At 37.7% G+C, this 25543-nt stretch overlaps 2 protein-coding genes across 3 annotated transcripts in view; one reads left to right on the forward strand and one right to left on the reverse strand.

Annotated features, from left to right (window-relative positions):
- Positions 1 to 1357: 1357 nt before the first annotated feature.
- LOC121371623 lies at positions 1358 to 25307 on the reverse strand. The gene is made up of 4 exons (XM_041497649.1): positions 25245 to 25307; positions 8049 to 8223; positions 6924 to 7031; positions 1358 to 2410 (listed from the first exon to the last, which is right to left on the reverse strand). The coding sequence occupies exons 1-4, from the start codon at positions 25277 to 25279 to the stop codon at positions 1796 to 1798; spliced, it is 933 nt and encodes a 310-aa protein (XP_041353583.1). The 5' UTR covers positions 25280 to 25307; the 3' UTR covers positions 1358 to 1795.
- The window catches only part of LOC121371622, a 30765-nt gene continuing 8522 nt past the window's right edge, over positions 3301 to 25543 (forward strand). Inside the window, exon 1 of one of the 2 annotated variants that reach the window (XM_041497648.1) lies at positions 3301 to 3511. The gene's annotated coding sequence lies outside the window, so the exon portion shown is untranslated. Of the gene's footprint in view, positions 3512 to 24664; positions 24776 to 25543 lie in introns of those variants that run through there. The other variant, XM_041497647.1, reaches the window with a different exon arrangement.

Genomic DNA, 25543 nt, shown 5'->3' on the forward strand with positions numbered 1-25543 from the left:
TCCGTCAATGAAGGATCGTCGGATGCGCATTTCATAAATCTGGGCCAACAGTAACTAATGGCAATAAACTGATAGGTCGTCACCATTCTTTTACAAGTTTGTTTCTTTTATTTAACGACACCACTAGGGCACATCGCTCTCTTAATCGTCGGCTGTTGGATGTCAAACATTCGTGAATTGTAACATATAGTCTTAGAGAGCATTTTTCCATTATTAGCAAGAGATATGTGCACTATCCCACAGACAGGATAGTACATACCACGACATTTGACATACCAGACGTGGTGCACTGGCTGTAACCAGAAATAGCCCAATGGGTCCACCGATCGGAATCGCTCCTAGACCGACACTGCATCATGCGAGCGCTTTACCTCTGAGCTTTGACCCGCCCTAACTCTTCCACAAAGACAGTGGCTGGTGACACAATGGTCACACTTAAAACCTGCCCTAACTCTTTCACAAAGACAGTGGCTGGTGACACAATGGTCACACTCAATACCCGCCCTAACTCTTTCACAAAGACAGTGGCTGGTGACAAAATGGTCACACTCAATACCCGCCCTAACTCTTTCACAAAGACAGTGGCTGGTGACACAATGGTCACACTCAATACCGGTCCTAACTCTTTCACAAAGACAGTGGCTGGTGACACAATGGTCACACTCAATACCCGCCCTAACTCTTTCACAAAGACAGTGGCTGGTGACACAATGGTCACACTCAATACCCGCCCTAACTCTTTCACAAAGACAGTGGCTGGTGACACAATGGTCACACTCAAAACCCGCCCTATCTCTTTCACAAAGACAGTGGCTGGTGACACAATGGTCACACTCGATACCGGCCCTATCTCTTTCACAAAGACAGTGGCTGGTGACACAATGGTCACACTCGATACCCGCCCTAACTCTTCCACAAAGACAGTGGCTGGTGACACAATGGTCACACTCGATACCCGCCCTAACTCTTCCACAAAGACAGTGGCTGGTGACACAATGGTCACACTCGATACCCGCCCTAACTCTTCCACAAAGACAGTGGCTGGTGACACAATGGTCACACTCGATACCCGCCCTAACTCTTCCACAAAGACAGTGGCTGGTGACAAAATGGTCACACTCGATACCCGCCCTAACTCTTCCACAAAGACAGTGGCTGGTGACAAAATGGTCACACTCGATACCCGCCCTAACTCTTTCACAAAGACAGTGGCTGGTGACAAAATGGTCACACTCAATACCCGGCTTCCAGAGGAATATACCTGCACTCACGACCACAATACCTCCAGAACCACATCAAATTATTTTTAGATATTTTTTATTTGTTCTTGTTTTATTTATACACTTATAATAACATACACAAACATGAACGGTAAACACATAGCATACAAACATGAACAATAAACATAGCATCATGCAAAAAGAACACGTTGTACAAAGGTTGGTAAAACACACCAAAAATACTTATTGTTGATGGTGTGTGTGTGTGTGTGTGTGTGTGTGTGTGTGTGTGTGTGTGTGTGTGTGTGTGTGTGTTTTGTTGCTGGGGGGGGGGGGGTTGTGGGGGTATTGTTTTAGAAAACCCCCAATTATTATCATAAATGTAATGTTCTTCATTTTATCTACCTAAATATACAATATTCACATAATATTTAAAAGTTTTCATAACAAAATGTTTTTTCTGTACTTCTTATAAAACGAAACTATTGGGCAGTGACCACAAGTGAGTGTCAAGCAATGCATCACGCTGTGAGTGTGACAAAAGTCTTCTTTGGCGGAGAACTTACATCTCAGTTTTAGATTGAGCAGAGCACGTCAGTGTCAGAAAACGAGATTGTGACTAGGTCACTGAGGTTGTTGTTGTTGACATAATCAGCCAAGTCGGCGTTGACCACGTTGACTTCGACAGTCGCATCACCGACAGATGGCGCTGTAAATAGCTCAGGAACCTGAACATCATTCGCGACTCCCGGTACCCGCGCGTCTGTCATTTCCGTGTCTTGATGTTCATATTCCAGGGTCAGTCTTGCTTCTGGAGTGATGTGTCCATCTGTGGACAGAACCATGTCTGTGAAGTGTGTCTGCGCGTCTGTCATTTCCGTGTATTGATATTCATACTCCAGGGTCAGTCTTGCTTCTGGAGTGATGTGTCCATATGTGGACAGATCCATGTCTGTGAATTGTGTCTGGACGTGACCCTGAATGTCTGGGTCCTGAGTGTACCGGTCGTTGTCATCATTCCCTATCTGAGTGTGGAGTGCGAACATTGCTTGTTGGTGCTGTGAGGCGATGGTGTTGGAATAGTTAGAGAATCGTCCTTCAATCTCAGCTAGAAGGGTTCTCTTCTCAGCAATAAGCTCCTGCATCTCCTCTTCCAGCTCCTTCTTGCGACATTCTTCTTTTTCCACTATCTGAAGAAATAATATACAAGTATGATACAACATTTACATAAGTATGATATATATATACAGAAGTGGATCCACTGGGTGTCAACGGGGTCTCTTTAAAAAATAAGCGTCACAAGCCTGGTTTTTTTAATTACATTAGTCTAATCGCAACAAATTGAGCAAGCTCCTAAATTATGAAACCTATTCAAATTATGCTAAATACACGTTAATAGATCTTTGACACTCGCCGGTGTACACGAAATCCATCAAATAGCAGCCTACTTAACGGGGTTATAGTGGAGAAAAATACATATTTGAAGGTGATGTACTGTAGAACGAGTGCCGACAGTAAGATAATTAATGTTGATGGTCCATTCTAAATGATTAAATAATTCATATAAACCTCGAGATTGAAGCTTTAATAGTCCACCACTTAAGGCGCCAGTCACAAAGTTGCATAATAACCATAATATTCATATTTCGTGCCACGTGTAAAGATTATCCCTTGAATTATATGCGTTCCCCTAACAACAACAGCAACAGCAATAAAACAAAGCAAACACATTGTTTATGAGTCATATTATGTGGCGACAGGAAAATATATAACGTAGTGGTGGAAAAATAGGTGTGATTTGTTTGTGTGTGTGTGTGTGTGTGTGTGTGTGTGTGATTCGTGTGTGTGTGTGTGCGTGCGTTGACAGACTATGCTTATTACTGTCCTGCACTACCTTTATTCCCCATCAGGTGCCGATCAAAAGGGAGGGTGCTGGGGGGGGGGGGGGTGCGTTTCAGTGACATTTCCCGTTAAGTTACAAAACTTTCCGGAAACGTTTCCACAAAAACAAGAGTCGTTTGACCTGACGTCAACAATGCATTGATTGACCTTGTGTTACTATGCTTATTGACGTCAAAGCGATACTACGTACATTCTCCTGACTATTGTTTTAACTTCAGAAATGTGCAAACTGAATCGCCGTTTGTCATTTAATAATCATATTTATATTAAATATGTATACATGTAAAATATCTGTGCATAGATCTAATACTATCTAATGACGACGACTAACTTCTGTGCCGTTCTATTGCAATGTTTTCTGCAACTTTTGAGCGGAATTATCATTAGAGGTAAGCGTTTTGTTTGTTTATGATTGTTTATGTGGAACGTTGAAGTCGGAATGGGGTGCGTCAGCACTGGCGTAGTGAGGATTTTATATGGAGTTGACACATTGCGTGTGTATTGGGGTAGGGTAGGTGGCTGAGAAGGGTCAAAACCCTATGCTCCACCTTGGCTACGCCAGTGCGTATTAATAAGAAATGTTCGCGAGGTTAATTCAGTTCAGTTCCAAATTCGAAGTGTCCTACAAAATCCAACTGGTTTAGCAGATAAACATAATGAATTTAGTAGTTTTATTAGGGAATAGGGCCTCCACAAGTCCAAAATACTGGACTCGAGTACTCGAGGGTCAAACTCGACCCGGACCCAAGTACCCGACACGTACACTAGATGATGATGAGACTAAGGAATAAAGTAAAACAGCATAAAGATGGGAATGACAGGTTGATGCTAGAGTGGAGAAATGATTTGGAATACATGTTTGAATGACACTAGGGCATCCACAAGTCCAAAATACTGGACTCGAGTACTCGAGGGTGAAACTCGACACGGACCCAAGTACCCGACACTTACCCTAGATGATAATGAGATTAATGAATGAAGTAAACTAGCATTATGCATCTTTATTCCAGCGCTGAACATGGATGCCCAATCAAGTCATTGTATTTCATTCCACACATTCAACGTTGATTTTACTTCATGTCTCGTAACCCTACACTGTAACAGGTGGCACGCATATGGAAAAATTACGTACAAATTAAATGATAGTGCTCTTCCTTGCACGGGTACTCAAGTACTCATGGAGGCCCTATTAGGGAACATGTTTACTATGATCAGCTTGCTATTTCTGTGGAAGATTACGATATAAATAATAAGGTGTCCCTTTTAATATAAGGATTGCACCTCCTCCCCAGAAAAATCCTGCGTCTGCCGCTGCATGTTTAATACTAACAAACACCTTTTCACATCCGCCAGATGTTTTGTTTTGTTTTTATCAAATACAAAATCTTAGTCCTCTAAAGTTTGATGGCTTCATTTACAATGTGTTTATTAGATTACAATAAAAACTCAAAAACTCAAAGTATGGGAACGAGCAGTTTCTCGATTTAACTCTTACCAATGGAATATGTCGACGGAACAGACGATAACTCACACTTGACTACCATTATACCTATAAGAGTTATTCCCCGTGAACTGTCATAAGGTAATAATCTGGAAAACTTTAAATAACAATAATTGTTATAACTCTAATAATATGCTTTGTAACGACACACACAGTTAGATAGATAGCTAGAGAGTAAACGGAGTTGTTCGATGTACACCCACTTCCTAATACACTGCAATCGAGGTCATTACAATTATATGTCACCATCATAACAGTTCTTCCAGTTCGGTAGTTGCTGCGTCTAGACGGAAGGTCAGGCGAGGTCAGGCGAAGTTCCAGACGAAAGGCTGTCTGGTCGCGCGTCTTGAGTCGTCTGGGTTTCAGATTACTAAACGGCCAGACGAAACTGTTTTTGTTAAGATAGGTTTGTTGTGGTTTTAGTGGGGTTTTTTTTATACGAAGCCAGTAAGAACCGACTCCAGGACCACAATATTTACTCGTTTTGATTAAACAAAACGATAACATTTGAAACATTCAGAAGTTGTCATATAAAAAAACTATTTCATTCTTCTGATACTAAGTTTAATATATATATATATATATATATATATATATATATATATATATATATATATATATATATATATATATATATATATATGTTATGCTAAGAGATTGTTTGTTTAAATCCCTACAGTTTTTATATTTCTGCACTCTTTATATTTCGTAAATAATAATTTCGCTGGTACCATTAGCATTTTTCTACTTGTGCATAAATGCTGAATCCACATTTGGCTGGTAGACTGTGATACCATCACCTACAACACACGTATCTGCTTTACGTACCCTCTTCTCTCCACCACCCCACCCCTCCAGTTTGAAAACGACTGTAGTCCTCAAGTATGCTTATTTTATTCATTATCATAATACGTTTTCCACTTCTTTAGTTGTTGTTGGTATTATTATTATTTTTTTTTTTTTTTTTTAAATTATAAATACTCAGAAAAAAGCTCCGGTGTTCCATTGCCTAAGGGGAGGATTGCAATCCACTACTACGTCGGGGCGGGGTGTAGCCCAGTGATAAACCGCTCGTCTTATGTGTGGTCGGTCTAGAATCGTTCCCCGTCGGTGGTCCCATTGAACTATTTCTCGTTCCAGCCAGTGGTCAACAACTGGTGTAACAAAAGCCGGGGTATGTGTTATCCTGTCTGTGGGATACTGCATATAAAAGATCCCTTGATACTACTCGTAAAGAGTAGTGCACTGCGTAGCGGCAGCGGGCAATAAAAAGGTCGATTTTGCTGCCAAGTCTGCTTTGAAGTTCCCCCTGGTCAGTGTTGGTGTCCCCTACAGTGATTTCAAATATCATATTAACCAATATATCTTTTCGACTTGGTAAGATGATTGGAACGGTGAGGTCGCGAACAAGCTTCATTCTGTCAAGCCAGTCCTGAGAGAGTGGCAGCCATCTTACAGGCGGTGCAGGAAGGATGAAGTAGTCTTGAGCCGTGCCTGCATCGACCATATATATATATATTTGACACATTCATTTATTTTAAAGGACCCACCCAGGCACGGCGGAAGCAAGTAGACATTGGTGGGTGGATGGGAGTGGGGTGTGACTGAGATCGAGGGTGCAAAGCAAAGTATCTAGAGGATCCGGGGGTATGTCCTGAAATGCAATTTTCTGCATTCTACAAGTAAAATTAATCGCTGCGTTAAGATTTACTACCAATAATATTTCTTTTCACAATTATTGGGTGACTGTGAGCCAAAATTTTGGCGGAGTGTGATCAGTTGAAGTCTTTTAAATTCCACCCAGAATTAATTTTTTAATTAGGTTTTTAAAAAAAAACTAAATTTTAAACTATACTTACTTTGATATTTGTATTGTATTCTGTTGTACGAATACCACAGCTCTTTACACTGTGTTTTACATAATTATACACTTTGTATTGGAATTAATCATATTGATGTACTTACCTTTGTTTCACACCCAATAGCCGATCTCTGTTTTTGTGTTGGGGTGTTTTTAAACATACATTCATTTATTGGGATCGATCCCCGTCGGTGGGCTCATTGGGCTATTTCTCGTTCCAGCCAGTGCACCACGACTGGTAAATCAAAGGCCGTGGCATGAGCTATCATGTCTGTGGGATGGGCATATAAAAGATCCCTTTGCTACTAATGGGAAAATGTAGCGGGTTTCCTCTCTAAGACTATATGTCAGAATTATCAAATGTGTCACATCCAATAGCCGATGATTAATAAGTCAATGTGCTCTAGTGGTGTCATTAAACAAAACAAACTCAACATACCTCCAGGAGCGAGGACGCCTTCATTTTCTTGTTTTGCCTGAACTTGCGGGCAGCGTCCCTGTTCTGACGACGGCGTCTGTCTCTTTTCACCACCTCGTCATCAGTCAGCTGCAAAACCATCAATATGTGTTGGGTTATTATTATTATTATTATTATTATTATTATTATTATTATTATCCCACTGCCCCCTTTCTTTTATCTCCTTTAGATTTCCATCTCATTTCTTCTCGATCTGGCAAGTTCTATCGTTCAACTTCTATCGCTATCCACCTTCACATTCTAGTTCTTGACTCTCCAACCGCGACAGGTGCTTGGCTTTTGTGGCTATCTGTACCACACACCTGCCATTTCCCATCAGCTTTAGCTGTGAGCTTAATCTGACCACTCCGAAGAGTGTTCAGTAGTTAGTTCTGGCATAGCTAAGAGGTACTTGTAACCACGTACTATACTCCCCTAGTACCGGCGGTCGTTAGTTAGTGCCGTGGGTAAGACCAGCTTTATCAGCGGCAGATGACAACGATGCCAGGTGGATGCATATTTAATCACTCCCAGTACTGGCTCTAACCCAGAGTGTCGTTAGTGGTGCAATGACCACTACATTAATAACTTTCCGCCTTAATGATTTCTTTCTCACTATCCACTAATCCACTGTCCTGGACAGACAGCCCACATAGCTGAAATGTGTGCCTGAACGGTGTGCTTGAACCTTAATAGCCACTAATAATTAAGTTAAAATAACTGTAATCCAGATTTAACGAACAGGAGGGTGCTTCAAACATTAAAATTGATTAATATATTTTTTCTTGATTCGTTTTAATAATAACAAAACTGGTATATATTATGGTATATATATCTGGTAAACTGATCAAATAGAGATACAGATTTTCGTTTTGAATAACTATATGACAATGGAATACAACTTTTCCTCTCCACCCAATCCACCAACGATTTCCGACGAAATACGTTTACGTTTAGTCTCGTATCTCCATGAAGAGTGACCTTTATATTGTTTATTAAGAATGTTTCTCCTGTATTTTATTTTGTGTCTGTCTGTCTGTCTGTCTGTCTTTAAACATGTTTAACAGTATTTATTAAAGGCATGTATGGAGTGGACTGGTTGATTACCTCGTATTTCTTTGGCATATTAAACTTTACGACCATCTCGTCCTTCCCCTCGGTCATTCTTTTTAACAATATAGACAGTCGCAATTCTTCCTTAACAAGAGGCGTTGCTTTGTTCGTTGCCATGGCATCGGACAGGGCTTTCTTGATGCGCATATCGTTGTACATCTGTTCCATTCTGCAAACAAATCCATCATCGTAAAATAAATAGTAGTTAATTTTAACAATTTGTCTGACTAGAGAATCATTTTTGTATTTCCCTTCGTTCGACACCCAATAGCCGATGTATTTCCGTGCTGAGGTATCATTAAACGTTCATTCATTCATTTATTTAACTAGAGAATACCCGGTATTAATTCTCCGATTCTTAATATACCATGTTTATTCATATAAATGTTTATATTAGTATATAACACGACTGTAAGGTATAGAGATATGAGGCCCTTAATCCTGACACTGTCTTGTTTGTTTTTTAGGGTTAATAAATTATTTAAAAAAAAAAAAAAATCCTGATATTATTACTCAAGCGTGTAAGTAATGTGTGGAGACGTCATTGTATGGGTTACCTAGCAGCAGCGCCCCACTAAACACATGACTGACCTGTCTTGCATCGGTGCACACGCTCATCTGCAAAATGATCTTCTTAACATTTTGCATCCAGCTAGCTAGATCAGAGGATCGGAACATGCTCCACATAAACATTTTAGAATATTCTGATTTGTTTCCTGGGCCATTTTCAGCGAGCTCATCAATCATTTTAAAAGTTGGTGGGATAAAGTTGAGGGTATGAGAGATTAAAGGAGAGCTGCTCTATCACATAAAACTTATGTTTCGACGGCTATGTGGAATATGTATAACAATAATAATACTTTATAGCAATAGGCCTGTTAGACGTTTTAGCATTCACAAAATACTCAACATGATGTGCAATTCTATACAGGTAATTATAAACACACATAAAATACATATTCATAAAATATATGCACTAATACGTGAAAAACAAAAACATCCAGAAGACCTCTAATTTCAGGATACTGTACTTAAACATGCCGTTAAAATAACTACCGTGTGTAAAACTTTAGGTACATATCCAGCCAATGAACGACTGATATATCAAAGGCCGTGGTATATGCTATCCTGTCTGTGGGATGGTGCATATAAACGATCACTTGCTACTAATGGAAAAAATGTAGTGTGTTTCCTCTCTTACACTATAAGTATTACAAAATATTCGACATCAAATAGCTGATGATTAATAAATCAATATGCTCAAGTAATGTGGTTAAATAAAACAAACTTAAACTTTAGGTATACAATAATTGAATATAGTTTTTCTTAGTTAAAATGCCTTGAAACAGTACAAGTCACATTTCTGATCATTGATGCACAATGGTGTTAGTGTAGCAAACAATAAATTTAAACATACTGGGGGTTAAAATACTGGGGGGAAATATTGTGGAATACGGGTTTTCGCATTTAATCATCCACAGATACATTGGTACAAAGCGATATCAATCCTCTCTCATTACATAATTAATATTTATAACCAAGCTACTAATAATATGTGTTACTTATTCAAACGACCTAGCAAAAAACTACAAAGAAATAACAACAAACATGTTACAGTGACTGTCGGAGAGACCCCACTGACGGAAACATAAACTCATATATTGTTCTCGTTCCAACCAGTGCACCACGACTGTTTTACTGTCTGTGGGATATCCCTTTCTGCATTAGGAAAAACGTAGCGGGTTTCCTCTGATGACTACGTGTCCAAATTATCATATGTTTGACATCCAATGGCCGATGATTAATTAATCAATGTGCTTTGCTGGTGTCATTAAACAAAACAAATCATATAATAATAACATTGATCACTGACAGCATAAACTGTTGCACACTGTTTTGTATTTAATTGCAAAAGGGACGGGAAGTAGCCTAGTGGTAAAACGCTTGCCTGACGCGCAGTCGGCTGGGATCAACCCCCGTCGGTGAGCTCAATAGGCTATTTCTCGCTCCAACCAGTGCACCACGACTGGTATATGAAATGCTGTGGTATGTGCTATCCTGTCTGTGGGATGGTGCATATAAAAGATCCCTTGCTACTAATGGAAAAATATAGCGGGTTTCTTATCTAAGACTACAAAAATTGACAAATGTATGACATCCGATAGCCGATGATAAATAAATCAATGTGCTATAGTGGTGTCGTTAAACAAAACAAACTTTAACTTAGCTACATTCTAAGATGCCTGCATTATGACCGCATGAGAAAGGAGTCTCCTCCTCTCCCCCCTCCCCCCGCCCCCTAAATATGCGAATTGCGCCCTCCTCCGTTCTTATTTTATGTTTTTAAGCTGAATATCACCGTGTGTTTCTCTGTTAATTTCAGTTAAGGGTGGGTAAATATGGCAGAATCATGACCCAACCTTAGCCGGCCCTGTGGACAGTGTGGGTGTGGTCGAAAATGGGGATTAACTGCAAAATATATCACACAAAACATCCGACCGTGCTCCAACTTATAAAACATTTTGCCGGCCATAAATGCCTCGTTGGACTTGTTCTTCAAACTGCAACATTGTTTCCGCTAGTTATCTGCTGACAGTCGTAGATCGGGGGTGGGGGGTGGGGGGGTGCTAACAGGGTTTGGACCCCCCATTCCGTCCCGATCACAACGAATAAATATGTTTTCCACTTAGTTTAAAGTGCATTCACCGTTAATATATAACTTCCATTTAAGTAGTTGCGTGTAGACCCCCGCCCCTGCAAAAAATCATGGCTCCGCCCCTGGATCTTTAAAAAATCCAACAGTGAAAAAACGAAAAGAAAACCAATGTGCATTTTATTCTTATAAACCGGACGTCTGTCAAAACATATATAACTTATACTTTTTAGCATCAGACTTAAAGAAGTTTATTGTTCTGGACTTCACACAAAAGTGGAAAAAATAACCCCGATTAGACTAAATGTCAACACAAGAATACTGCAGCTGTCAAACTTACCAGCCAGGTATAGTGTATAAGCAACAGTTCAACTTCATCGCGATTAAAATAGCAATGAAATAACTAAGATAGTAAATAATAAAATATTATATTTACCTTGCTACCGACATTATTCCTCTCGCTTTCTGTTTTCGCTCTAAACAAAGACAGTTTATGCCCGCTTGTAGTTTAAAAGGCTTTTAAATCTCCAGAATAGCAAGTTTGGACATGTAAGCTAAGGGAGGTAAATTTAGGCGCCTGTCACTGGTTTCTGCCCACGTGTTCTTGTTTTGACCTAGTTAGTAGGGCATGTCTGGCGGACGAAACGGTTGATTTTTGTACAAAGAAAGCAACATATGCTAATTGTCATGTTTAATATTTTAATAATATGTGAAAATAAAGACATTGCACAAAAGTTAAAGTAGTATTGCATGTAAAAATACTCTTTTGTACGCAGACAGAGAAACACGTTGGCAAGACTGGAAGTGACGATATGTCTATATTTAGTTGGGGAATTCCCAAAATAGGTCTATAATCGGCGACCTTGTATTAATATTGACATAGCGGTAAATCCTTTTTTTATATATATAAATTAAATACGTTAATTCAGTACCATCTTTATTTTTCATTTTTTAATTCTTAAAAGAGATACAATTAAAGATGATATTAGACTGCATAGGTTTCTTTCTCTTAATTTATATATATATATATATATATATATATATATATATATATATATATATATATATATATATATATATATATGTTGTTGTTGCTTTTCTACTGTATCGAGAAAATGGAACTGCGTCACTGAGCGTGGTTCAACTCCATGGTTGCGTAGTCTACCGACCCTTGCACCGTGTGGCAGGTCACCAGCCTCGGTGGTGTTGTGGTTAAGCCGTCGGACGTAAGACTGGTAGGTACTGGGTTCGCAGCCCGGTACCGGCTCCCACCAAGAGCGAGTTTTAACGAACCAATGGGTAGATGTAAGACCACTACACCGACTTTCTCTCACAAACAGCTAACAGCTAATCACTAACCGTCTAGATCTGGCTGTTACATAAATACTATACATATTTACAGAAATTTAATGACCAAATGAAACAACAGTTTGATAACAAATACTGTCACATTTATCACCATCGGTAGTATTAACTGTGCTTTTAAAAGTTACTGTTATTACTGTACAGTTAACAAATTAATGGTACATAATCCTATAGATATTTGTATTTACATATTTAACAGTTATACATATAACTACCTGTGAAAGATAATTGTCCTTAATATATTAACCCTCCCCCATCCAGCTTTTACAATGACTGAGCTACAGTTTAATACACTCGTAAGTTTTCGCTGTCAGCTTTAATTTATCATCAGTTATACAAATGATGAAATATAATTTTACTGTATATAAACTAAAGGTATTTTCTCCAATTTCCCCGAAGAGTTTAGCAATAAGATAAACCTTTTTTTGTATCTGGTTCACCTGATTTCGCAGAGGCGCAGAGAGCATTTGAAAGTGACCAAGACTGTTAATAAAATTAAATTTTGTTTTGTTTAATGACAACACTCGGGCATATTGATAAAATATGTTTGAACCTCCCTGTTTCAATTCTTAATGGTACACCGCCGCACCTAAACTTAGCAAATGCGCTTCTATGAGAAACAGGTAAAATAGATGTACAGTAAAACTCTATTACATACATAAATTATAAGTTCGAACTTTGTTACCTCCCTTTCCATTAATGCTAGTATTACTTGGAACATTCGCTTGAGGTGCTTGCGTCGCAGGATCGAACCACCTTGGTGGATCCATTCAGCTGATTGGTAACAAGCTTTTTATCATTATTCGTTTACTCACTCTTACATTAACATTAGTAAAACCATGGAAGCCATACTGAATTAAAAATTGTAGCAGGTGTAACTACATGTTACTATTTTCGTTATTGGGGTTTGATTTGGTGGTGTTTAGCCTTACGAACTGAATGAATGATTGAATTAATGAACGAACGAACGAACGAACGAATGAATGAATGAATGGTTTTAACACAGCACAGCACAAAAATATATCGGCTAATGGGTGGCATACAAAGATAAATATTTGACTGAAATGATGACCGACATCAATATAACATTCAAAATTTGAATTAAAACAATGCAAAGAGCTGTGAAAAACAACAAAAAACAACAACAAAAAAACAAAAAAACAAAACACAAAGACGTGTTCAGTTCATTTAGGAAAGATATGCGCATACATGTATATTATCTTATTAAAATTAAACGAATATGAAACATATCTATGTTATTCTCCCTCATCCCCACTAATAAAACTTACCATTCTCATGCTGAACGTGTGCTTTTTTTTTTTTTTTTTTTTTTTTTTTTTTTACATAATCTTTAATTATAACGTACGTGTACACGTACACAAAATTAGGCATTTAATGTATTTTAATTTTTGTTGTGATTTGTGCTAAAAGTTTAAGAAGAAAGCTAAACTTGATTGTGTGAGTATTAGCCTCAATTTCGTGTCAGTACATTCAAACATCTGTTAAGCAGCCACTAAAGGGAGTATCAATACAGGTCGCTGCTCAATACAGGTGGCCGCTAGATCAAGTTTGACCCTAATATATTTATGTCTTCTACAGAAGATGTCTGGTCGATTTCTAAATAAATTATACCATAGACATGCAATCGATATGCTAATTGTGTTGCAGTGGGTGTTTTACAATAAGGAAATTATTTGTTTTGTTTATGTAATTTTGTTGAAAACATTATTATATATTAACAGTTAATAAATTTATAAATAACAGTAAAACATATTGTATAGATTTCTTTTCGTGAAATTAATATAAAATGTTATTGTTTTTATTTTAGAAAACGTTTCCTTTTACCCTCGCTATTTCTCGAAGTATAGTGTAAAAACACGTTCTCGGATACAGTCACAATTGTATTAATTATTAATAATTTAAATTAATTTTAAAAAATTGATTAGAAAAATATTTATATTAGAAATATATTTTTCGTGAGAAATAAAACGGGAAAAACATAAATTCTTAATGCATTTATATAGCTAATAACAATATATAAATAACAGACACTCATGCATGTATCACAAGCGTTGTTCAACACACGTAATATCTAAATGTGCGTATTGCATATTGACAGACCAATAGAAGAACGCCATGTCCTATAATTCACCCTGATTGGGGGAACTGTTTGCTATTGGCATGCTGATCGATAACCCGACACGATGTTGTCCGCCCATTCTATTGAGTGACAATACCATGGCGACAACTTATTATACTCAGTACGAATGACATAAGATCTAAAAATGTTTACAATATGACTTTACTTACATTGTGGCAACACATGACGAATAGTGCTAGAAGACACAGCCATTCTGTATTCTTCAGTTTGTGTAATTGTTTCACACATTATTGGGTTTCACTGCGAAATTTAAACTACATACAATATGATATTAGGCAATCGTCATGCTCACTGTGGTGTTATGTACATCAGTCTGGCTGTCATTTATTTCAACTAATTTTCGTACTTATATCAAGCACGCTGTCCTGGGCACACCTCGGCTATCCAAGACAGTGGGTTAGTGGTTAGTTCTTAGTGATTAGTGGGAAAGAAGTCAGTGCAATTGTCTTACACCTACCCATTGAGTCGTTAAAACGCGAACCCAGTACCTACCAGCCTTATGTCCGATGGCTTAACCACGACACCACCGAGGCCGGTGTCCGTCAATCGTGGTCTTATCTGCCGTGGGTAATTTGGTTCACAGCATTATCTTCACAACATTATCTTCACAGCATTGTCTTCACAGCATTATCTTCACAGCATTATCTTCACAGCATTTGGTGTTAAATTCCAGAAACCCACGTGATAATGACAATACAAATAAGTCTATTAAACTGTATTTCAATGGTTTTAATGGGAGGAAATAGGCAGTATTTGTTGGAGTGCACAAGGGCAGTTTAATTTACATATTAGTATGTGGATATAATTAGTGTTCGATATTCGGTTTGAAAATGGAATTGCAATATTCGATGGAAATGACGAGCGAATATATAAATATTCTAATTCCAACTAAACAACTGACTTATTGTGTAATGGACTTTTAATAACCCTCCAATAGCAAGCTACGACACAAGACAAATATAAAACATAATGTAGTAGTGACTCCTCGTCTAGTATTTCTGAATAAGAACACACATTAACATAGAATATCTATTTTAACAATTAAAAGATAACAAAAGAAAATGTTAATACTGTTAAAGCATCGATTACGTCTATTAATTTTTTTTTTCCTTTTCTGTTCTTTCAGTTTATTCTATCGTTTTTTCACAAACGTTTACTTTTATTACTTGAATGATTTATTTATTTATTAATTTTATTGAAAATTGCAGTCGTCACTGTTGTACAATTTAATTTGTAATTAGGACAGGGTCTCGTGAGTTGGAACACTTGTGATCAATCCTTTAGTATTCATACATTATATGCAATAAAATATGTTTTCAATCAGTCAATCAACAATATTTATAAATATATATTCTTCTCTTTTCAATATTTTGATTTTTACAATTCAATAATAATAATAATGGTATTCATCTCCAATATCAGTATTACAAAGTTTACGTAGCAGGTTTTCTACAGGGGTGTTAAAGCATCTACTTGTTTCGAGCGGTTATCTTAAATTTGACCTACGCAATTTAGTTATCCAGTATCTATTTTGGTTCGATAATCGCGTCAAATAGGTTTCGAACTTTCGATAAATTAATATATATAATTTCCGCTAGAAGGGTTTGTAATATCCGGGGGGGGGGGGGGGGGGGGGGGGGGGGGGGTGGGGGGGGGGGGGGGGGGGGGGGGGGGGGGGGGGGGGGGGGGGGTATGGAGGAAGGACTGTTGTATGATTGGTCACAGAGTTTTTGTTTTAATTTTTGCTCATGGGATTTGAAATCTATATATTGATTAGTGTAGATGAATCCCATTCCCGTGTTATCGAAAATAATTTTTTATGAATTTCAATCACCCGCATAACGTCATTACTAGTACTCTATTATGCTTTATGTTCCCGACCGAATGCACATGGCCAGCACCATGCAGAACGGCCGATCGTAGAATTCAAAGATACAACATTATACATCTCGTGTAGTAATTTTCCCATATGACATAAATCCCCAGATATTTGAATACCTTGAAATAGTATTCGAATAGCAAATAAGCTAGTGAATATTCGAATATTCGGACTGAACACTAGAGCTAATCAATAGAGATTCGAGCAAAGAAAAACAAATCTAATGACAGAAAAAAACCCTTTGCATATGAGTTAAAGAAAGAAACACGTAGCTCCAACTACAAAAGCGCGCACATAAACAACATAATATTACAGCATCATACCATGATAAAGATACTGACTACCAGCGCATCAATTATTATTGGTTGCTGTATCAACCGCGCATAAACATACATAATATTATTGCATAATGTTATACATGTATATACCAATGTAATGACATCAAATCGCCTAGTTATTAAAATGTTGTATCAAGGGTGCACCTATAAAAGTTGTTGGTTCTTTGTTAACAATTATTTAACCTTAAATAATCCCTATCAATGTCATTTTGTCTTCGACCTTACGAGAGGGCAAAAAGTCTGTTTGTCCCAATTACCAATACTAGCATAGGACCGATGTAGTAGTAGGATACTTTGTTATAGGTGTTGTTGCATTCGGGAAACCAGCTGAAAACGTTTCTGTTGCGTTATGTCAATGTAGCTGGTAAAACAGTCTGATTTCCAATCACCGTAAACTTAATGTCTTGTGCTGATAATCCTACAGCATAGCACCATGTTGCACCTCCCCGTCTAAAGCTGTGACCGGAATATTTGGCCGCATCATAACCAGCCAATCGGAGACACTCTTTTATGCGTCTGTGGCTGTGAGTGGTCGGTACCCAGAAGACGTGAGTTGCACGAACAACGGTCCATCAGGCGGAGCCTGCGGGGTTAATTCCAAAGCAAGGAATAATGCTTGCACTGGACACAACACGTGGTTTCGCAATCGTGGCAGAGGAATGTCCAACACGCGTTCTTTATTTTGAATTGTCTTAGTCCATCGAATGTGAATATTGGTACCCCATCCGTAAAACATAATGTCCTTTCGTCGTAAATGCCTGAAATTATCAACGTTTGCAAGAGAGGTTGGAATCACAGTGTATTAAACTGTAGCTCAGTCATTGTAAAAGCTGGATGGGGGAGGGTTAATATATTAAGGACAATTATCTTTCACAGGTAGTTATATGTATAACTGTTAAATATGTAAATACAAATATCTATAGGATTATGTACCATTAATTTGTTAACTGTACAGTAATAACAGTAACTTTTAAAAGCACAGTTAATACTACCGATGGTGATAAATGTGACAGTATTTGTTATCAAACTGTTGTTTCATTTGGTCATTAAATTTCTGTAAATATGTATAGTATTTATGTAACAGCCAGATCTAGACGGTTAGTGATTAGCTGTTAGCAGTTTGTGAGAGAAAGTCGGTGTAGTGGTCTTACATCTACCCATTGGTTCATTAAAACTCGCTCTTGGTGGGAGCCGGTACCGGGCTGCGAACCCAGTACCTACCAGTCTTATGTCCGACGGCTTAACCACAACACCACCGAGGCTGGTGACCTGCCACACGGTGCAAGGGTCGGTAGACTACGCAACCATGGAGTTGAACCACGCTCAGTGACGCAGTTCCATTTTCTCGATACAGTAGAAAAGCAACAACAACAAAATTAATATATATATATATATATATATATATATATATAAATTAAGAGAAAGAAACCTATGCAGTCTAATATCATCTTTAATTGTATCTCTTTTAAGAATTAAAAAATGAAAAATAAAGATGGTACTGAATTAACGTATTTAATTTATATATATAAAAAAAGGATTTACCGCTATGTCAATATTAATACAAGGTCGCCGATTATAGACTATTTTGGGAATTCCCCAACTAAATATAGACATATCGTCACTTCCAGTCTTGCCAACGTGTTTCTCTGTCTGCGTACAAAAGAGTATTTTTACATGCAATACTACTTTAACTTTTGTGCAATGTCTTTATTTTCACATATTATTAAAATATTAAACATGACAATTAGCATATGTTGCTTTCTTTGTACAAAAATCAACCGTTTCGTCCGCCAGACATGCTCTACTAACTAGGTCAAAACAAGAACACGTGGGTAGAAACCAGTGACAGGCGCCTAAATTTACCTCCCTTAGTTTACATGTCCAAACTTGCTATTCTGGAGATTTAAAAGCGTTTTAAACTACAAGCGGGCATAAACTGTCTTTGTTTAGAGCGAAAACAGAAAGCGAGAGGAACAATGTCGGTAGCAAGGTAAATATAATATTTTATTATTTACTATCTTAGTTATTTCATTGCTATTTTAATCGCGATGAAGTTGAACTGTTGCTTATACACTATACCTGGCTGGTAAGTTTGACAGCTGCAGTATTCTTGTGTTGACATTTAGTCTAATCGGGGTTATTTTTTCCACTTTTGTGTGAAGTCCAGAACAATAAACTTCTTTAAGTCTGATGCTAAAAAGTATAAGTTATATATGTTTTGACAGACGTCCGGTTTATAAGAATAAAATGCACATTGGTTTTCTTTTCGTTTTTTCACTGTTGGATTTTTTAAAGATCCAGGGGCGGAGCCATGATTTTTTGCAGGGGCGGGGGTCTACACGCAACTACTTAAATGGAAGTTATATATTAACGGTGAATGCACTTTAAACTAAGTGGAAAACACATTTATTCGTTGTGATCGGGACGGAATGGGGGGGGGTCCAAACCCCGTTAGCGCCCCCCCCACCCCCCCCCCCCCCGATCTACGACTGTCAGCAGATAACTAGCGGAAACAATGTTGCAGTTTGAAGAACAAGTCCAACGAGGCATTTATGGCCGGCAAAATGTTTTATAAGTTGGAGCACGGTCGGATGTTTTGTGTGATATATTTTGCAGTTAATCCCCATTTTCGACCACACCCACACTGTCCACAGGGCCGGCTAAGGTTGGGTCATGATTCTGCCATATTTACCCACCCTTAACTGAAATTAACAGAGAAACACACGGTGATATTCAGCTTAAAAACATAAAATAAGAACGGAGGAGGGCGCAATTCGCATATTTAGGGGGCGGGCGGGGGGGGGGGGGGAGGAGGAGACTCCTTTCTCATGCGGTCATAATGCAGGCATCTTAGAATGTAGCTAAGTTAAAGTTTGTTTTGTTTAACGACACCACTATAGCACATTGATTTATTTATCATCGGCTATCGGATGTCAAACATTTGTCAATTTTTATAGTCTTAGATAGGAAACCCGCTATATTTTTCCATTAGTAGCAAGGGATCTTTTATATGCACCATCCCACAGACAGGATAGCACATACCACAGCATTTCATATACCAGTCGTGGTGCACTGGTTGGAGCGAGAAATAGCCTATTGAGCTCACCGACGGGGGTTGATCCCAGCCGACTGCGCGTCAGGCAAGCGTTTTACCACTAGGCTACATCCCGTCCCTTTTGCAATTAAATACAAAACAGTGTGCAACAGTTTATGCTGTCAGTGATCAATGTTATTATTATATGATTTGTTTTGTTTAACGACACCAGCAAAGCACATTGATTAATTAATCATCGGCCATTGGATGTCAAACATATGATAATTTGGACACGTAGTCATCAGAGGAAACCCGCTACGTTTTTCCTAATGCAGAAAGGGATATCCCACAGACAGTAAAACAGTCGTGGTGCACTGGTTGGAACGAGAAAAATATATGAGTTTATGTTTCCGTCAGTGGGGTCTCTCCGACAGTCACTGTAACATGTTTGTTGTTATTTCTTTGTAGTTTTTTGCTAGGTCGTTTGAATAAGTAACACATATTATTAGTAGCTTGGTTATAAATATTAATTATGTAATGAGAGAGGATTGATATCGCTTTGTACCAATGTATCTGTGGATGATTAAATGCGAAAACCCGTATTCCACAATATTTCCCCCCAGTATTTTAACCCCCAGTATGTTTAAATTTATTGTTTGCTACACTAACACCATTGTGCATCAATGATCAGAAATGTGACTTGTACTGTTTCAAGGCATTTTAACTAAGAAAAACTATATTCAATTATTGTATACCTAAAGTTTAAGTTTGTTTTATTTCACCACATTACTTGAGCATATTGATTTATTAATCATCAGCTATTTGATGTCGAACATTTTGTAATACTTATAGTGTAAGAGAGGAAACACACTACATTTTTTCCATTAGTAGCAAGTGATCGTTTATATGCACCATCCCTGTGACGGGACATACTCTTAAATTTGTTTTCGCCTGTGGCGATTTTAATTGTGTTAGAGGGCCGTGTGCAGTTTAATTGCACTTAAGCCCAGATGGGCAACTTGTTACGTAATACTTGGCGCGATCGGACATTCCAATATGCACTTAGTCCAGCTGTGGAGGCCATGTGGCGAGTAGTTACGTAATACCTCTGCGAGTGCAGTTTTTACAACCGTGATTTGGCGACGATGGCGTCAGTAAGTCTGACGATCAGAGAGAAATATACCGACTCTAGTAGAGGTGGAATATCAGATGATAGGGGGAGGTAACGCCTTGTATCCCCAGGCGAATTCTGATTTTAAAATAAATAGCTAGTTTTTAGAGATATCGAGGAGAACCAGAATAGGAAGGCTCCCAGGGAACGTAGTCCGTTGGACTTTGGTAAATATTTTTATTTCTGATCTGTGTATAATCTTGATGTGATTGATGTGACTTTAAATATTTTAATACTGTATTATACCAATATTCTTTAGACAGTGTCTTCGGTCATCTGACGAAGTAAATCGTAGACTTTTTGTTCTAACATTATATGAGTATTTGGTAATATAAAGCTTAGCCAGTCATCCTAGTGGACCTAGGTAAACTGTAGGTTACTGTCTTTATTGTGATAGGTACCAGTATTAATTCTGTGTTACAAGGTTACTGAATGAGTAGTTAGGGTTAATTAAAAATTAACCCGTTAGGAATAGAGCTGTAATTCCTTTATTAATTAAGTTCCCCTGGAAGCGTTCCTAAATTATCACACGTTACTGAACGAGTAGTAAGGGTTAATTAAAAATTAACCAGTTAGGAATGGTGTTGTAATTCCTTTATTAATTAACTTCTCCTGGAAGCGTTTCTCAATTATCACACGTGTGGGTGTGGTGTAACGGTGAAGTGATTCGCATATTGTGTAACTAGACACCTAGAGATTAACTAATTAAGTGATCAGTTCTGGGTTGTTATTATTGCTGTTATTAATTAACTACTACGGCTGTACATTTGTCAGCGTAGATTAATACAGATTCCAAAGTGTATTGTGTTTTTGTTGTGTTTCTAGAGAACTAACGTGCTATAATAATATATACTTTATATAAGATCGTATCTCTGATCATACCTAGACGAGCCATACTAGGGTTTAACCGCCTGTTACAGAGAGATCTAATAGATATACAGTTAGGAGAGATATTTTGATAATCGTGTTTTATTCAGTTACGGGAATTATAGAATCCCCGTGACAATCCCACAGACAGGATAGCATATACCACGGCCTTTGATATATCAGTCGTTCATTGGCTGGATATGTACCTAAAGTTTTACACACGGTAGTTATTTTAAAGGCATGTCTTCTGGATGTTTTTGTTTTTCACGTATTAGTGCATATATTTTATGAATATGTATTTTATGTGTGTTTATAATTACCTGTATAGAATTGCACATCATGTTGAGTGCTAAAGCAATACATGTCTCCCAACGTATCTACTAAATTCAAGGGTCATAACTCCTGATCGACAGACAAAAAATCCCCAAATCGACCATTTACATGCGAAGAATCCAAGGGAAAAACGATCAAAGTCATATTTTGCAGTTTTGATAAATATTGATTTTAAAGGTAGATGCTGCCTAAATATGTTTAATTCCACCAGACATGAAGGACACTGTATACTTTACATGCTTTTTCTTAAAGTGAATATAATTATGTTTTTTTCAACAATGAAGACCAGAAGAATTAATTTTGTCTTAGTAGAACAACATAACAAATACACAACGAAACCATACTTAGATTAGGATAGTGAAAAAATTCCCCATTTCACAAAGATCGTTTTTCCAGTACACTTTTCATATATAAGTACGTTTTGATCCTAACTCCCCAGAAAACGGGTCTGATAAAAAAAACACAGTTAGCACCATCGGATTCCTGGGTCAAACTGCATTACAAGTCAACTTGAAATACAAAGTGAATACTTTCTAAAAATATACCAAATCTAAGGAAAGTAGAAAACACTGCGCGAATTTCTTAGAGGGACATCATATTTAACAGCAACCTCAAACTTTCCAGTAACTTGTTGGCAAGGTTGTCCACCTAGGTTCTGACCCTAGATATATGATATGATTTTGATGGCAAACCTCTTACGGGTCCATGTTCCCATTTTGCCCCTGGGTACCCTACATACTCGTGGAAATCGCATTGGCTTACTTTTTAGCCATACGTTTTACCAACCGACCCATTTCTAAAATTATTATAACAACTTGAATGTTCATAATGCTTAGAAAATAATTCCATTGATATTTTTACAAGTAATTTGGGTGCGATTTAAGCTGTTTGCCTATTGTATCTTGAACAGTTTTTATTAAAAAAAAAGAATTGTAAGGGAAAACAAAGGAAAATAATAATAGTATAAACTTAATCTGTAATTTATTTTAGGACATTTAGCACGTTTAAACAATTTTTTTTATTTAAACAGAAATATATAAACCTGTGTTAGTTGACTATAAAACAAATGATTAATAACAAGTTAATATTAACATTGGAACCACATTCCCTACTTTTCGAGGTATTGATAAATTTGGATTCGTATAAAAGTATGAGCTATTACAAACAACAGGACAAATAATTTGTGTAGACGGTTTCAATTAATGTTGAAGTTAACGGTGAAACAAAACCTCCGGAATAGCCGAACATATTCTACATCGTCTAATAAAGAGAGTCAGTAACTTTAAATGTAATATTCTCAAATTATTTGAACACTTATATGTATACGCCTAAAGTCACATGACGCGAGCAGCTTGTGAAAACGTTAATGTTTGTTTTATTTATATACGGGCGGGACGTAGCCCAGTGGTGAAGCGCTCGCTCGATGCGCGATCGGTCTGGGATCGATCCCCATCGGTGGGCACCATTGGGCTATTTCACGTTCCAGCCAGTGCACCACGACTGGTATATCAAAGGCCGTGGTATGTACTACCCTGTCTGTGGTGCATTTAAAGATCTCTTGCTGCTAATCGAAAAAAGTATCCCATGAAGTGGCGACAGCGGGTTTCCTCTTTCAATATCTGTTTGGTCCTTAACCATATGTCTGACGCCATATAACCGTAAATAAAAATGTGTTGAGTGCGTCGTTAAATAAAACATTTCTTTATTTCTTTATTTATTTAAAGACACCAGTAGAGCACATTGATTAATTAATCATCGGCTATCGGTATTTTGACACTTAGCCATCAGAGGAAATCTGCCCCATTTTTTCATTAGCAGCAAGGGATGTTTTATATGCACTTTCCCACAGACAGGAAAGCACATACCACAGCCTTCGATCAGTTTTGGTGCACTGATTGGAAAGAGAAAAAATCCAATCAGTTGAATGGATCCACCGAGGTGGTTCGATCCTGCGACGCAAGCACCTCATACGAGCACTCGACCGACTGAGCTAAAACCCCACCCACACCCCCTTTCAAAAATAAAACGGACATTTTTAGTTATTATTATTAAATTCATTGATGTTTAATATACAAAACAACAAAAGAATCGCGAATTGTTTTTCCATACTACAATTAATTCGGTAAATAGACTCAAAATTAGCTTTAAATATTCACGACATTGATCAGCTTAATATACACAGAAACTAACGTGATTCAAACTGAATAATTTAAATAAAATTTTAAAATAATAAATCAATATTCCCGTTTCTTTCGTTGTTAGGTATATGGATGTACATGTTATATTGAGAATACTACATGAGTGGCCGTTAGATGCTATTTATCTTACGAGCAAACGCGAGTTGGGTACGTTTATAAACAAGCGAGTTGGATACGTTTATAAACAAGCGAGTTGGATACGTTTATAAACAAGCGAGTTGGATACGTTTATAAACAAGCGAGTTGGATACGTCGTGTAAAATACATTTTAGCCATTGTAACCACTCAGAACAGTACATGTATATGTTTTATTAAAATACTAGCAGTAGATATTTTTCACTGATAACAAAACCCGACAATTATTTAAAAATAGTAGATGACTTTATTATGCATTAGTAAACAGTCGATGTTTTTGTATGGGAAGGCTAAACTATATTTAACATTTTATATGGGTTGTTCTCCCCTTCCAAATCATTTCCTTGTAGATGTATCAAAGTCTATCAGGTTTCTCGGGGAATACCAGCACTATTTCAAGGGAAATAACCTGTTTTATAGTGGGTGTAAACATATCTCGATACTGAACGTTTATTGGTCAATTTACCAGGTACACACTTTAATCTCGCTACATGTCTTAGTTAAAAATAGATGTTACTTCCGTCATTCATTTCTGTTCCAGAACGAATTTCGTTTATTTTGTGGATCTTCGAGGCTGTTTTAATATGGTAGGGTAAATTTAATTATTTATGATTTGTTTTATTTCACAGTTGTTACTCACGGATCAGTTTCATTTTTTTTACAAAATATAACCGAAACTATGTAATATCGCCACAGAGGGAAGTTACTTGTATAGGACTATACAAGTCTTATCGTAACTTTCGGTTCTGGATTCTCAGATTCATTTTTGTTTTCTTTACACTAACTTTCCTGTGTTCTCTTTCCGACGTCATACTGCTAGATCGGCCTAGGTTGAGTACATATGGAATGTAAATGTTCTATGTGTACTAATTAACGGTTGGCTCGATATCTAGGCCACGCAGTTCAATACCTATGATCAATATGTCTGGAGTAGCTAGATTGAGTCGTCTGTTTTATTTATTGTTATTAATATACCCAGACAGGACTCACGGGAGCATTAACTGTGGCTGTCTGGAACATGTCTGGCTCCGTACACCTGCACTCACCTGGACTTACCTGCAGTTACAGTCGTAAATACTCAGTACTAGCATGTTCGGGCTGCTGGTGATCTCTTGCACTTGCCAGCGTGGGCGGTCCCTCCTCCCATACCCCTAAACCCTTTCCTGTCCTGGACGGAGGAGCCGGCATGGGCCAACACCTGCGCCCATGACAGGCGTACGCTACAACATATTGTTCTGAATGTGCATGTTAAACCCTATGACCTGACCTGACCTGACCTGACCTGACCCGTAAATATGACGATTTCGACTCTCAGACTACATGTGATAGGTCAATGTCTTCCGGGTGGAAAAGTA

The sequence above is a fragment of the Gigantopelta aegis genome, chromosome 4, assembly GCF_016097555.1.
Source record: "Gigantopelta aegis isolate Gae_Host chromosome 4, Gae_host_genome, whole genome shotgun sequence".
Classification (NCBI taxonomy): Eukaryota; Metazoa; Mollusca; class Gastropoda; order Neomphalida; family Peltospiridae; genus Gigantopelta; species Gigantopelta aegis.

Bases quoted from the DNA above. Each gene is read 5' to 3' on its own strand.
- LOC121371623 (XM_041497649.1), bottom strand. From the start codon at position 25,279: ATGCTAGTACTGAGTATTTACGACTGTAACTGCAG. The intron at 8,224-25,244 runs GTAAGTCCAGGT...ATTTGTTTGCAG, and splicing joins ATTTACGACTGTAACTGCAG to AATGGAACAGATGTACAACG. The intron at 7,032-8,048 runs GTAATCAACCAG...ATGGTTTTGCAG, and splicing joins ATATGCCAAAGAAATACGAG to CTGACTGATGACGAGGTGGT.